This window comes from Salmo salar, chromosome 07, assembly GCF_965601325.2.
Source record: "Salmo salar chromosome 07, fSalSal1, whole genome shotgun sequence".
NCBI classification, from domain to species: Eukaryota; Metazoa; Chordata; class Actinopteri; order Salmoniformes; family Salmonidae; genus Salmo; species Salmo salar.
Genome location: NC_138297.1, coordinates 43690001 through 43706553, shown reverse-complemented (window position 1 = coordinate 43706553; position 16553 = coordinate 43690001). Strand labels below are relative to the sequence as shown.

The following is a 16553-nucleotide window of genomic DNA, read 5'->3' as shown; positions in this document are numbered from 1 at the left end:
ATTGGTTACTATATATGATTCCATATGTGTTGTTTAATAGCGTTGAAGTCTTCACTATGATTCCACAATGTAGAAAATAGTAGGTGTGTCCAAACTTTTTACTGGTACTCTACATGTAGGTAGAGGGAAAGTGGCTATGCATAGACAATAAATGTCACGACTTCCACCGAAGGTGGCTCCTCTCCCTGTTCGGGCGGTGCTCGGCGGTCGTCGTCGCCGGCCTACTAGCTGCCACCGATCCCATTTTCCTTTTTCGTTTAGCACTGTCTGGTTTGTCACACCTGTGTCTTGTTGTATCTGATTCGGTGGGTTTATATTTCCCCGCTGCAGGTTAGGCTGTGTGCGGGATTGTTAATAATTAGTACGGTAAGGGGTGCGTACCTGCACCACGGGATTGTGTTTCGTTTTGTGCGGTATGTGTTTTACCGTGGACATTTGTGTTCGCTAGTATTCGGAGTTGAGGTTTCTCCTCTGTGTGAACTGTATTCCTATCCCTGTGGGTGGATGCTACATTTCGTGCAGTTACCTTTTGTGTTTGTGCTATGCCTTTGGGATCGCCTGTATTAAAACATTTGATTCCCTGGAACCCATCTGCTCTCCTGCTCCTGATTCCACACACACACAGACCCCTCTTGCAAGAGGCTTGTTACAATAAAAGAGAATAGCAGTGTGGAAAAATGTGTGTGTGTATGGGGGGGGGGGGTCAATGACTATCCAACACAACACTGGAACTCTTCCAAGTCATGGTAAGCTTTTGGTTTTACTAATTTATTGCCACCGGGGTCCGCCAGTGTAACTGCTAAACTGCATACTGACTGTACACTGTAATGTCACTGCATGATTGTAGTGGGTTTGTTTACTAACGCATTAGTTCTGTTAACTATGTTGACTATGACATTTCTTTAGCTAATATGGGGACAACGATATAGGCTGTGTGTAGCGGTTATGGTTTGGCTTGGAAAGGTTCTTTCGCCTGGTCACATACAGCTGAAAAGGTGAGAGGAAGAGCGCGCATAGATGCGAGAAGGAATACAACGTGGCTGCTATGAAAGTGAACTGTGTTTATGAGTGATCAGGGGTGTTGAAGGAAACTTTTCGCGGAAGCAAATGGAACAAAAACGGGGACAAACATAACTGATTTTGTTCAATAGAAACTCCTGTTTGCAACTTGTTGGACTAATGAATACACCCTAGATCAGCTCGATGCAGGCAAGACTATTCAAGACGGTTTTGAGTGTGTCACTGTCTGTCACCTCAAATTTTTCTCTCGACCTGTGTGATCCTTCATTGTAAACATTTATTCATAGGCTAGGTTGTAGCAACCTCATGATGGGTATAGGGCAAATCTGAGTATCATGTAGTAGCCTAAACCTATCGCTGTTACACTGAGCTGGGTGAATGGAAAATGAATGACCATCATCCAATACGCTTTAATAGAAATAAGGCCATGCTCATGAACAAAAAAAAATAAATCTTAAACAGCATCGATCACCACTGTTCTTCACCACATGTATAAGTGGACCTTCAGGACACGGGGCTAGCGAGCTGTGATGGAGTCAGACACTGAAAAACCTCAAAATCTCATCTGGAACCAAAATATCAGCTGTGTCGACACACACCGATAAACACATTGTCACTGATACACACACACACCATTCTACAAGCCCACACTGCACAGACTGTGTGAACACACACTGTCACACACTATTTCACACACAGTTATACACACCAACAAACACTGTTCTACAAGCCCAAACTGCACAGACTGTGTACACACACTGTCACACACACTTCTCTCCAGACTCATCCATGCAGGACCAGCCAGGGGGCTCTACTGTACTCTGCATATCATTTCATGTCATTTGCACAGAGCTCTGAGCACACAGCGGGTGTTCATATAGAACAAACCATTCTCCTTAGAGAGTAAAGCTATCCATGCTCAATGACGTGTGAACAGAGTTAATATTAAGTAGCCTGTCTAGGGATGATTATAGGGCATTAACTCTTCTGCCAGCCTAGATTACCCATACTCCTCTGCTTTACTACTATTCCTGGCCTACACTACCCATCCTTCACCATGTACTGAGCCAATAGCCATTCTCTTGTGCTCCAGCGCCATAGTATCTTGCCTGTGCATTTCTTGGGGCTTCCGGGGCGCTTGCCATGCATTCCCAGCTTGCAGCCAAAGTTCTCCTCCCAGAACTCAGCGAACCACACGTTCCTCCTGTTGTTGGACAGAGAGCGGCTCCGGAAGTAACGGTCAAACGCTGTGGGGGAGAGGATGAGGAAGGAAGAGAGGAAGGGGGAGAGGACGGAGGAGAGGTGGAAGAGGAGATAGGAGGGGAGAAGAGGAGAGGAGAGTGAAGGGGAGGGGAGAGGGGTAGAGGAGGGGTCAGTGAGTGACATAACATGTAAATACAGACGTGTAAACATCTGGTATGAAGTGATGTCAACCTTGTTGAGGGTATACTGAGTCTAACTCGTTTCCCTCAAAACACTATCATCTAAAATGGCTTCTGTCTGTACCGTCCACGGAGGCTCGTTTGGGCAGGATGGTAACGGCTCCCTCGGCCACCCGCTCCTGGCCAATCACAGGGGAGATCTTGGAGCCCCAGCTGTCTGACCCCACCCACAGGAAGTGACCAGTCTGGTTGTTGTGCTTGGCCGCGTTCAGGATACGCCTGAGAGAGAGATAGAAGGAGGGAGAAAGGGGTTAGGGAGAGGAGGGAAGAAAAAGAGGAAGGGGAGATAGGAGTCAGGACTGGAGTTTACGACCGACGTGGTATACCGGGGTAGAAAGGTACAAGGGTGTGTGTGTAGTGGTGTAGGAATAGGCTATAGAGGCGTAGTCGTGTGTTTGTTTTTTGGGGGGGGCTGTACGACATACCGTATGTCGTCCTCGTTGGCGAACATAATGACAGCCCTGGCGTTGGACGTCTCCAGCAGACGCATGATGATCTTATCAAACTCCCCTGGCTTGGGTTCACGCGGGATCTTCAGAGACTGGGCTATACACACCCCACCTAGAGGGAGAGAGGGGAGGGGGAGAAAAAGAGAAAAAAAAGAGAGAAAATATTAGTATCTGAATCATCCTCATCAATATGGGAACATCGTAAACAGCATTGTGACTCCCACTGCTGTGATAGAGAAAGACAAAGAGAGCTAATAGTGTTTGTTGGTCACGTGCCTGATCCTGAAGTGGCAGCCTGTTGCAATCCCGCCAGCACACAGAACCAGGATTTACACAAACACAGCGTGACAGGACATATTGGAGCGGACACACACACACACACAGCCATATTTCATATTTAATATTGCTGTTAATAACTCACAGTGTAGTGTCGTATAATAAGCCTTGGAACGTGATATGGGGGAGTGTGTGTGTGTGTGTGTTGGAGTCTCCTCAGCCAGTCTCATTAAGTTCCAGGCCATTAAATGAACATCTGTAGTGTCTGCGGAGCTCTGTATTACTGTACTTAATCAAAGCAGCGTTCTCTCCACTCACACTCACACACACACACACACACACCACAATCCCGTAGAAAAATACTAATTAGCACCAAATGAATGCCCTCTCTAGAATAATGGTTGGTGTGAGACACCCTCCAACAGGCCTGCTTCTGTTCTGTTGCTTCCTCACTGCAGTCGGTCTCATAATAGGGCTACGCAATGTGTTGTACTGGGGATTGATAGGTCATTAGTAACTGTCCCATAGAGGACAAGGGTTCCCAAACACAGGCATAGCATCTGCCTCATCACGGCGCTATTAAAGTTGTATCTTCCAGGTCAAATTGATTTGACCCTTCAACCAACAATTTTGACAGACGAATTCCAACAAATTGTATTTTGAAAGACAATATTATTCTATTTTTGTCCTGTGAGTCACTTGGCTGTTTCGTCTCTTCCTTCAAACCCATCTCTCAACTCATCTCTCATGTGAACTAACCATAGTCATTACACTCTGAATAAACTCAGCCTCTTTCCCAATTCAATTACCATTCATTTCACAGTGGTTTCTCTCATTCACGCTCTCAAAGCATGGTCCCGATTTCCAAGAACTGAAAAATTGCTCTTTCATGTGCCGAAAAACTGTTTATCAAAGAAAAACAAATTATTATGCACCCAGAGTTAACTTTCAAACGCTTCTTTTTCTAATGGATGGTACTTGTTATCGTCGACATGTAGGGACCAGTGTGAGTTTTCTATGAACACACAAACCCCATCGCTTACAGAGAACCAAGCATGGCAGAACATCTCTGAGAAAAAGAGAAAGAGAGAGGGGGAGAAAGAGAGAGAGAAAGATAAAGAGAGAGAGAGAGAGAGAGAGAGAGAGAGAGAGAGAGGCAGAGACAGAGAGCAAGAGCAAGAGCGACAGATGGCAGTGGATGACTCAGAGTATTGTAGTGCACCCTGGTGGTGACACCAGCTCCACTATAGCAGCCTAGCGGTCAGTACACCTGCCCTTCAGACACACAGCTCCAAGTGAAAACCACTAACAAGCTACTGAGAAAAGCAATACAGGAATATGTTTCACAGTGGGAGTTTGTGTACATACAGAGACTGAGTAGAGGCAGTAAACACACATATCTAGCATCATATCACCCCAGTGGATTATGTAGTGGGAGTTAATTAATTAATGAATTGAAACATACTCTGCAGGCTTGCTACTCCAACAGCCGTCTCCTTCTCTGCATATCATCTTAAATCATATGATTATCAGTGCTTTATGAAAAGTCCAACTCACCTCCCGTGATCAGGAAGATATACAATTGAAGTCGGAAGTTTACATGCACCTTAGCCAAATACACTTAAACTCAGTTTTTTTCCACAATTCCTGACATTTAATCCAAGTAAAAATTCCCTGTCTTAGGTTCAGTTAGGATCACCACTTTATTTTAAGAATGTGAAATGTCAGAATAATAGTAGAGATGTGAAATGCACCAGTCCCTCCTGCAGCAAAGCACCCTCACAACATGATGCTGCCAACCCCATGCTTCACGGTTGGGATGGTGTTCTTCGGTTCGCAAGCATCCCCCTTTTTCCTCCAAATATAACGATGGTCATTATGGCCAAACAGTTCTATTTTTGTTTCATCAGACCAGAGGACATTTCTCCAAAAAGTACGATCTTTGTCCCCATGTGCAGTTGCAAACCGTAGTCTGGCTTTTTTATGGTGGTTTTGGAGCAGTGGCTTTTACCTTGCTGAGAGGCCTTTCAGGTTATGTCGATATTGGACTTGTTTTACTGTGGATATAGATATTTTTGTACCTGTTTCCTCCAGAATCTTCACAAGGTCCTTTGCTGTTGTTCTGGGATTGATTTGCACTTTTCGCACCAACGTATGTTCATCTCTAGGAGACAGAACGCGTCTCCTTCCTGAGCGGTATGACGGCTGCGTGGTCCCATGGTGTTTATGCTTGCGTACTATTGTTTGTACAGATGAACGTGGTACCTTCAGGCGTTTGGAAATTGCTCCCAAGGATGAACCAGACTTGTGGAGGTCTACAATTTTTTTTCTGAGGTCTTGGCTGATTTCTTTTGATTTTCCTATGATGTCAAGCAAAGAGGCACTGAGTTTGAAGGTAGGCCTTGAAATACATCCACAGGTACACCTCCGATTGGCTCAAATGATGTCAATTAGCCTCTCACGTCACCCCGCTCCTCCGCTCTCTCCACTGGCTTCCTGTTGAAGCTCGCATCCGCTACAAGACCATGGTGCTTGCCTACGGAGCTGTGAAGGGAACGGCACCTCCGTACCTTCAGGCTCTGATCAGGCCCTACACCCAAACAAGGGCACTGCATTCATCCACCTCTGGCCTGCTCGCCTCCCTACCTCTGAGGAAGCACAGTTCCCGCTCAGCCCAGTCAAAACTGTTCGCTGCTCTGGCACCCCAATGGTGGAACAAGCTCCCTCACAACGCCAGGACAGCGGAGTCAATCACCACCTTCCGGAGACACCTGAAACCCCACCTCTTTAAGGAATACCTAGGATAGGATAAAGTAATCCTTCTAACCCCCCCTAAAGATTTAGATGCACTATTGTAAAGTGGTTGTTCCACTGGATATCATAAGGTGAATCCACCAATTTGTAAGTCGCTCTGGATAAGAGCGTCTGCTAAATGACTTAAATGTAATGTAAATGTATTAGAAGCTTCTAAAGCCATTACATCATTTTCTGGAATTTTCCAAGCTGTTTAAAGGCACAGTCAACTTCGTGTATGTAAACTTCTGACCCACTGGAATTGTGGTGTAAGTGAAATAATCTGTCTGTAAACAATTGTTGGAAAAATTACTTGTGTCATGCACAAAGTAGATGTCCTAACCGACTTGCCAAAACTATAGTTTGTTAACAAGAAATTTGTGGAGTGGTTGAAAAACGAGTTTTAATGACTCCAACATAAGTGTATGTAAACTTCCGACTTCAACTGTATGGCTAAGGTCCTTATCAGGGTGTGTAACGTGCTTCTATTCAATGATAATTACATCCAGCCTGTTTCCCAATGCTGGATCACATTATCTCTTTCCAGGATAATGAACTCGCTCTCCCAATTTGTTTTTTTCCTGTTCCATTACCCCACTAACATATTGAATTAAGAATGCTGACGAGATCGCTGTTCTCTCTGCCTCTACTCTACATTCCTTTTTGTCTTTTATCTCCCCCTGCTCTCTCTCCTCCATAATTTCTCAGTCTTAAAACCCACTCCTGCAGCAGTAGTTGATGTGTGTGTGTGTGTGTGTGTGTGTGTGTGTGTGTGTGTGTGTGTGTGTGTGTGTGTGCGTGCGTGCGTGCGTGCGTGCGTGCGTGCGTGCGTGCGTGCGTGCGTGCGTGCGTGCGTGCCTCTCACTCTGCTTCTGGACACAGGCAGAACAATCTGCTTTTAGAGAGAAGCTGTTCATCTCCCAAAAAAATTATAATTCAACCGGCGAATCACAACTCAGCCTTGTGTGACTTATTGAACAGTTTTATAAAAGTCAATTTCACAGTGGGAAACTGTTCTATTCTCTGTTAGCTCACCTACCAATGTCATCATGTTAAAGTATAAAACATTTTGTTCAGACAGAGAGAATATAATTAATTTATACCCTTCTGAAGGATTCACCCCTATGTGTGTGTGTGTGTGTGTGTGTGTGTGTGTGTGTGTGTGTGTGTGTGTGTGTGTGTGTGTGTGTGTGTGTGTGTGTGTGTGTGTTCTTCCTGCTGTGACATCACTAGGAGTGCTCCTACCTGCTGGGAGGCCTGACTTCAAACAGCTCCTCTTTTTATTTAACCTTCATCTAACTAGGCAAGCCAGTTAAGAATAAATTCTTATTTACAATGACGGCCTACCAAAAGGCAAAAGGCCTCCTGCAGGAAGGTCCACCTATAACCTGACGGGGGTTCCCCTCCCGCTCAGTAGAATGCCTAATAATGTTAGCTTCAAAGCGCTAGCTGCCGAGGTGACCAGGCATTTTGTAGCGGTAGCGGTGACTGTGTGGTGTGAGCGTGTGCGTGTGCGTGTGTATAGAGGAGAGAGGCAGGAGCTGTGCTGCTGATAAATCTTTCATTACGAGACATCGCTCTACAAAACCCGAGCACTTCTCATTTCTCTCTCAGCCTGAATGTGGAACACCTCCACAATCACACCTCCACACACACACACACACACACACACACACACACACACACACACACACACACACACACACACACACACACACACACACACACACACACACACACACACACACACACACACTCACAGTATGATGAGTCTGTGCCACTGCAAGCTCTCTCAGACCTTCTCGGAATGGCTGAAGCTTCCCACCACATCTACCGGCACAGATGGACACACACTCACACAAGCACACATGCTGCAGTCACAGATTTACAAAGAATACATTCAGAGAAGCACGCACCTGCATAGGTCCACCCACACACACTCAATTAGGAAAGCTGTCTATGCAGCCCACTCATCTTCAGCTGACATATAGGCAAGGATAATAAAACATGTTATTTTGCCAGACATCTAACAGCATCTAAGAGCATCCAGCGTCACACACACATCCATCACACACACATCAAACAAAGATCATACACACACATACATCAGACTTTCCTTAACATGAAACGTCTGCAGCAGACAGACAGACAGCGTCATGTACTTGATGAGGTATCAAACCATGTAATGCACAGATATACATCCATGTAGAACCAACCCCCCCAAACCACTCGCTAGAACTAGGCTATTCATATATCCAGGCCTAAAGTTGATACATACATCTCCCAGGTTTTCAAGAGATCCTGGTTGGAGGACTCTGGATTTCCTCTTTATTCTATCCCGAGTCCGGATATCTTCCTTCTGGAGAACCTGGGAATTTGGAGAAAGTTACCGGAATTTTGCAACCCTATCTGGGCCTCATGATTGACAGCACTACTGGGGTTTTTTTCTCCAGGGAGATTGTTCAAGATTGAAGACGAAATTGGATGTCTATCTATGTCCTGAGGACGTTGGGAAGTGCCTTCAAAACCGACCACTAGGGGCGACAGTGAGTGCTATTAACATCAAATAGGCTTGGGTTTTGCTAGTGTGTTGTGATGGGGGGTGACTGGATAGATGTAATCCCATGGCTCTGGATCAGAAGGTTGCATGTTTGATCCCAGTCGTGGACACTGTTTTTTGTAGTTTTTTTACCCTATCGCAGGTATTCCCAAACAGGGGTACGCGCAATGCTGTCGGGGGTACGCCAAATAAAAATGTGATTCACATTTGAAAAAATAACAAATATTTTAAAAAAGAATAATAAATCTTCACATTTTCAAACATTCCATTTCTTTTTTCTAACGGGGCTATACATTTGGGTGAGGTTTTTTTCTCGCCTGAGTAGCCTCATTTTACTGCCAAAAATCAAATTAAACCATCTAGTGTTCGGCGAAATAACAACACAATGTCAAATACAGGTAGTCTAGTCAAATAATTAAAATCCAATCACCGTTTCTCTCTCATAGGAATTCCACTAATGGTCCATATGTAGCCAAACGTAGCTGCTGCTCATGTTGGTATCTGTACTGATGGCGCAAAAGCCATGACAGGGAGACATAGTGGAGTGGTAACGCGCGTGCAAGCAGTTGTTCCCGGTGCCACTTGAGTACACTGCAGCATCAACCGAGAGACTCTTGCTGCCAAGGGAATGCCTGACAGCTTGAAAGACGTTTTGGACACTACAGTGAAAATGGTTTGTTAAAGCAAGGCCTCTGAACTCTCATGTTTTTTCTGCACTATGCAATGATATGGGCAGCGACCATGTAACGCTTTTACAACATCCAGAAGTGCGCTGGTTATCAAGGGGCAAAGTATTGACACATTTTTTTGAATTAAGAGACGAGCTTAAAGTTTTCTTTACTGACCATAATTTTCACTTGTCTGACCGCTTACATGATGACGAGTTTCTCACACGACTGGCCTATCTGGGTGATGTTTTTTCTCACCTGAATGATCTGGATCTAGGATTACAGGGATTCTCTGCAACTACATTCAATGTGCGGGACAAAATTGAGGCTATGATTAAGAAGTTGGAGCTCTTCTCTGTCTGCATTAACAAGGACAGCACACAGGTCTTTACATCATTGTATGATTTTTTGTGCGCAAATTAACTCAAGCTTACGGACAATGTCAAATGTGATATAGCGAAGCACCAGAGTGAGTTGGGTGCGCAATTCCGCAGGTCCTTTCCAGAAATGGATGACACAAACAACTGGATTCATTATCCCTTTCATGCCCTGCCTCCAGTTCACTTACCGATATCTGAACAAGAGAGCCTCATCGAAATTGCATCAAGCGGTTCTGTGAAAATGTAATTTAATTCGAAGCCACTGCCAGATTTCTGGATCAGAGTATCCTGCCTTGGCAAATCGTGCTGTTAAGACACTGATGCCTTTTGCAACCCCGTACCTATGTGAGAGTGGATTCTCGGCCCTCACTAGCATGAAAACGAAATACAGGCACAGACTATGTGGGAAAAATGATTTAAGACTGAGACTCTCTCCAATACAACCCAACATTGCAGAGTTTTGTGCATCCTTTCAACTACACCCTTCTCATTAACCTGTGGTGAATTATTCACAATTTTCGATGAACAAATAAGGTTTTATATGTAAGACGGTTAAATAAATAGCAAAATTATTGATTATTATTCTATTGTTATTTGTACCCTGGTCCTTTAAGAGCTCTTTGTCACTTCCCACGAGCCGGGTTGTGACAAAAACTCACACGTATTCTTATGTTTAATAAATGTATCATATACAGTGGGGGGAAAAAGTATTTGATCCCCTGCTGATTTTGTACGTTTGCCCACTTACAAAGAAATGATCAGTCTATAATTTTAATGGTAGGTTTATTTGAACAGTGAGAGACAGAATAACAACAACAAAAAATCCAGAAAACCGCATGTCAAAAATGTTATCAATTGATTTGCATTTTAATGAGGGAAATAAGTATTTGACCCCTCTGCAAAACATGACTTAGTACTTGGTGGCAAAACCCTTGTTGGCAATCACAGAGGTCAGACGTTTCCTGTAGTTGGCCACCAGGTTTGCACACATCTCAGGAGGGATTTTGTCCCACTCCTCTTGCAGATCTTCTCCAAGTCATTAAGGTTTCGAGGCAGATGTTTGGCAACTCGAACCTTCAGCTCCCTCCACAGATTTTCTATGGGATTAAGGTCTGGAGCCACTCCTTTGTTGCCTTTGCCATGTGTTTTGGGTCATTGTCATTTTTTATAAATGTTTAGTCATTTAGCAGACGCTCTTATCCAGAGCGACTTACAGTAGTGAATGCATACATTTCATTAAAAAAAAAAAATTCTCCGTACTGGTCCCCCGTGGGAATCGAACCCACAACCCTGGCATTGCAAACACCATGCTCTACCAACTGAGCCACACGGGAGCACGTGCTGGATTACCCATCCACGACCCATTTTCAATGCCCTGGCTGAGGGAAGGGGGTTCTCACCCAAGATTTGACGGTACATGGCCCCGTCCATCGTCCCTTTGATGCGGTGAAGTTGTCCTGTCCCCTTAGCAGAAAAACACCCCCAAAGCATAATGTTTCCACCTCCATGTTTGACGGTGGAGATGGTGTTCTTGGGGTCATAGGCATCATTCCTCCTCCTCCAAACACGGCGAGTTGAGTCGATGCCAAAGAGCTTCATTTTGGTCTCATCTGACCACAACACTTTCACCCAGTTGTCCTCTGAATCATACAGATGTTCATTGGCAAACTTCAGACGGGCATGTATATGTATTCTTGAGCAGGGGGACCTTGCGGGCGCTGCAGGCTTTCAGTCCTTCACGGCGTAGTGTGTTACCAATTGTTTTCTTGGTGACTATGGTCCCAGCTGCCTTGAGATCATTGACAAGATCCTCCCGTGTAGTTCTGGGCTGATTCCTCACCGTTCTCATGATCATTGCAACTCCGCGAGGTGAGATCTTGCATGGAGCCCCAGGCCGAGGGATATTGACATTTGCGAATAATCACACCAAATGTTGTCACCTTCTCACCAAGCTGCTTGGCGATGGTCTTGTAGCCCATTCCAGCCTTGTGTAGGTCTACAATCTTGTCCCTGACATCCTTGGAGAGCTCTTTGGTCTTGGCCATGGCGGAGAGTTTGGAATCTGATTGATTGATTGCTTCTGTGGACAGGTGTCTTTTTTACAGGTAACAAGCTGCGGTTAGGAGCACTCCCTTTACGAGTGTGCTCCTAATCTCAGCTCGTTACCTGTATAAAAGACACCTGGGAGCCAGAAATCTTTCTGATTGAGAGGGGGTCAAATACTTATTTCCCTCATTAAAATGCAAATCAATTTATAAAAATTTTGACATGCGTTTTTTTGGATATTTTTGTTCTTATTCTGTCTCTCACTGTTCAAATAAACCTACCATTAAAATTATAGACGGATCCTTTCTTTGTCAGTGGGCAAACGTACAAAATCAGCAGGGGATCAAATACTTTTTTCCCCCACTGTAGTGTGTGTGTGGCAGGATTACAATGATGGCAACAACAAAAAAATTTGAGAGTGTGCTAACCCTGGTGGTAGAGGGGGTACGCAGCAGGAGGTTGAATGTTTGAAGGGGTACGGAAATCTAAAAAGTTTGGGAACCACAGCCTTATCGCATACCTTAACCCTTACCTTAACGATTCGAAATGAGGGCCGAATCTTGATGATTTAATGATTTAATTTATATAATTTATATATACACTAGATGACTGATAGGATGTGTTGAAGCCGCCGTTCCTCCATCTTGGCACTCCCCCACCATTGTAAAAAAAATATTTTGGAAGCTATAGAAATCCAATTATTAATGTCTACATTCTTGCCATATTTATTCTATTACAGACACCTTAATGCATACCTTTATAGCATCTAATTCTGCAGTGAGGCTGTGAGAGCTTGTTGCTTTTTCACTGCCTGGTAGCAGCTGCATTTCCTCTCTCTCTCTCCCACACACAAACATCAACACCAGTGGCGGTCAGAGGACGATTCTTTTGTTCATGAGCATGGCCTTATTTCTATTACAGCATATTGGATGACTGTCATTCATATTCCATTCACCCAGTTCAATGTAACATTGATGGGTTTAGGCTACTACATGATACTCACATTTTCACTATACCCATCATGAGGTTGCTGCAACCTATGAATGAAAGTTTACAACGTAGGCACACACAGATCAAGAGAAAAATTGGAGATGACAGACAGTGACACATGGACCGACAGTGACACATTCAATACCGCCTTGCACACTCTTGCCTGCATCTAGCTTATCTAGGGTGTAATCATTAGCACAACAGTTGCAAACAATAGTTTTTATTGGGTAAATTCCGGTATTTATCCCTGTTTTGTTTGCTTCTGTTTAAGAAAAAAAATTCAACAGAATCGGCGGAATGAATACACCCCTGATCATAGCAGCCACGTTGTATTCATTCTGGCTTCTATGCACTCTCTTCCTCTCACATTACACTTTGTTTGTGGACATCAATGAACAACACATCAGCTATACAGCATGTGACCAGGTGAAAAACCTTTCCAAGCCAAACCATGCCATAACCGCTACACACAGCCTACATCGGTGTCCCCATATTAGCTAAAGTAACGTCCTAGTCAACGAAGCTAATGGAACTAATGTGTTAGTAATCCCGCTACAATCATGCTGTAACGTTAAAGTGTTTAGACAGTAAGCAGTTACACAGGCGGGCTCCAGTGGCAATATATTAATAAAACCAACAGCTTACCTTGATGTGGAAGAATTCCAGTGTTGTGTTGGATACTCATAACCAGCTAGCTAGCATAGCATCCCTCTGTTTGAGCCGTGTACTTGAGTAACTAAACTAGCCAGCTGCATTTGCTAGCTAAGTAAGTGAAACTGAAAGTTAAAAAAAAGACAAAATCTCTCTCTCTCTCGCTTCTCCTTCATTTTTGAAGAAATTAATTTACTTTCTTTGAGTCAACTAGTCACCACATTTTATGCACTGCAGTGCTAGCTTGCTGTAGCTTATGCTTTCAGTACTAGATTCATTTTCTGATCTTTTGATTGGGTGGACAACATGTCAGTTCATGCTGCAAGAGCTCTGATAGGTTGGAGGACGTCCTCCGGAAGTTGTCATAATTACTGTGTAAGTCTATGGAAGGGGGTGAGAACCAATAGCCTCATAGGTGTTGTATTGAAGTCAATGCACCAAGAGGAGGACGGATGCTAGCTGTCCTCCGGCTACACCATGGTGCTACCCTACAGAGTGCTATTGAGGCTAATGTAGACTATTGCAAAACAGTGTTTTAATCAATTATTTGGTGACATGTGAAAATATTTAGTATAGGTTTTCAATGTTTTACCATTTTTATTTTTTTTATCAAATTCACTGAGGAGGATGGTCCTCCCCTTCCTCCTCTGAGGATCCTCCACTGTTAAACACATACACAAACACGCAAACAAACACACATGGATAGAAACACACAGAGACAAAGAGACAGACACACACACACACACACACACACACACACACACACACACACACACACACACACACACACACACACACACACACACACACACACACACACACACACACACACACACAAACATCAACACACATACACACACAAACAAGGCAGCTGAGCATCCTCTCGCTCACACACACACAAACATCATTAGCGCGGCTCTAAACACTCACATTGGTTTATAAAAGGATAAAAGTTTACTTCCGAGCCACACTTAGCTACAAGCCCCGGGGTGAGGAGCATGGGCCTTTGAAGTAGCTGGTACAATTGGTGTGTGTGTGTGTGTTTGACATTTGTGCCTCTGTGTTGTACTTGTGTGTGTGTGTACAGCGAGAGTGGTGAGTGTGTGTGTCTTTGTTTTTGTGTCTGTGCCTGTCTGCATCAAACAGAAAATCTTCATATCTCTCTCCATCTCTCTCTCTCCATCTCTCTCCCTCCATCTCTCTCCCTCTAACTCTCTCTCACTCCCTCTCTCTATCCCTCTCCCTGTTCCTCTCTCTCTCTCCCTCCCTCTCAGACAGTAGGTCTGTGTGTCTGGGGAGGACTGTGGAGTCCTGTCATCATCAGAGAACACTGGCTGATGTCAGCCTCTTTCTGAGCGCTGAGAGAAGGAGAGAGGGAGAGGATAGGCAAGGGGGAGAGATCTGTGTGCTGTGAGGAGAGGAGAGAGTGAGGTAGAGGAAAGAGGGTGGGGGAGAAGGGGTAGAGGTGTAGAGGATGAGAAGAGGAGAGAGGTGGAGAGGGAGTGGGGGGTGAGGGGGAGAAGAGGGCGAGAAGCTGGAGAAGGGGGAGAATGGAGAGGTACTGAGAGAACAGAGGAGATTAAACTCCTGGCACAGAGCAGGATACTTGACACCACCCAGAGACCGAGAGAGAGAGCAATGTTACTGCATCTATAGGAAGCCTTAATGCCAAAGGGCTTTCAATCCTCAGACCATGTTATCAATAGTTTTGACCAGTCAGATCAATCTTCCTCTGATCCTCTGGCCAAGGAGAAGAAGAAGTGAGGGGAAAATAGAGAGGATCTAGAAGGGGGATGTCAGGTGTTGAGTGGGGGGATATGCAGTATTTTGGAGTCCAGTCACACCTGAATGACTGAGGTGCCGTGGTGCTGAAGGTCATCTACAAGCCTGGGTTTAGACAGTTTTCCTTTCCTCCTCATCCCTCTCTCTTTTTCTCCCCATCTGTGCCACGTAGGTAGATTCATCCCCTAGTGAATTGGAGGGATTTGTAGCTACAGCAGGCAATGAGGTCACACAAATTCCCATCACCTCTGCCTGCTTATTGTCATGAGTCTTGTCCTGGAGGCAGAACTGAGCAATTTCCGCTAGATGGGCCAGCTGCAAAGTCAAAATTGGCAATATTGTAAAAATTCAAGAAAACAAAAATGTGCTTTTCGGTCTTAATTTAAGGTTTGGGTTAGGCATTAAGGTTAGCAGTGTGGTTAAGGTTAGGGTTAAGGTTAGGGTTAGGTTTAAAATCAGATTTTATGACTTTGTGGCTGTGCTAGCTAGTGACCACTCTGCAGAGCTGCTTCCAAAAAGATGAATGACAAAAAGACTAACCTGCGCTTCATACAAGCCCACAAAGCATAACCCAGCTTCAGGAACATCTGCTCTTTCTGTGACATAGTCTGACCAGGTGAATCCAGGCGAAAGCTATGATCCCCTGTTGATGTCACTTGGTAAATCCACTTCAATCAGGGTAGATGAAGGGGAGGAGACAGGTTAAAAAAGGATGTTTCATGGATTTTGTATGTGTGCCAATCGGAGGGTGAATGAGCAAGACAAATGTTTGAAGTTCCCCTGAATGGGGTATGGTAATAGGTGCCAGGCACACCGGTTTAAGTGTGTCAAAAACTGCAACGCTGCTGGGTTTTCCACCCTCAACAGTTTCCCATATGTATCAAGAATGGTCCACCACGCAAAGGACATCCAGCCAACTTGACACAACTGTGGGAAGCATTGGAGTCGACATGGGCCAGCATCCCTGTTGAACGCTTTCGACACCATGTAGAGTCCATACCCCAACGAATTAAGGCTGTTCTGAGTACAAAAGGGAGTGCTGCTCAATATTAGGAAGGTGTTCCTAATATTTTGTACACTCTTACACACATACATAGAGGGGAGTAGAGGAGAACCCAGGTCAGTCTGGGTGAAAGAGATTACCCTCTGTCCGTTCTGCATCTGAAAGGTCAGTAGACATATTACAGCTCTGCTCTACTTCCTACAGTTGGCTTTGCAGCTGGCTAGAGCTGATGATCGTAACCTGCAGCATAAGCTATGGCTTTAATATCAGATACACAGCCTTACTATCACACACACACACACACACACACACACAGACACACACGCGCGGGCACACACAGACACAGACACAGACACAGACACACACACACACACACACACACACACACACACACACACACCACACACACAGACACACAGACACACACACACACACACACACACACACACACACACACACACACACACACACACACACACACACACACACACAC

General features: G+C 44.7%; 1 protein-coding gene across 2 annotated transcripts in view; it reads right to left on the bottom strand.

Moving 5' to 3' along the window:
- The window catches only part of LOC106609203 (metabotropic glutamate receptor 8), a 248869-nt gene that overhangs the window by 62130 nt on the left and 170186 nt on the right, over nt 1–16553 (bottom strand). For both annotated transcript variants that reach the window (XM_045721976.2, XM_045721975.2), the window contains exons 4-6: nt 2888–3023; nt 2527–2681; nt 2130–2267 (exon numbers count right to left, since the gene is read on the bottom strand). In XM_045721976.2, coding sequence (XP_045577932.2) covers nt 2130–2267; nt 2527–2681; nt 2888–3023 — 429 coding nt within the window. The remainder of the gene's footprint in view (nt 1–2129; nt 2268–2526; nt 2682–2887; nt 3024–16553) is intronic.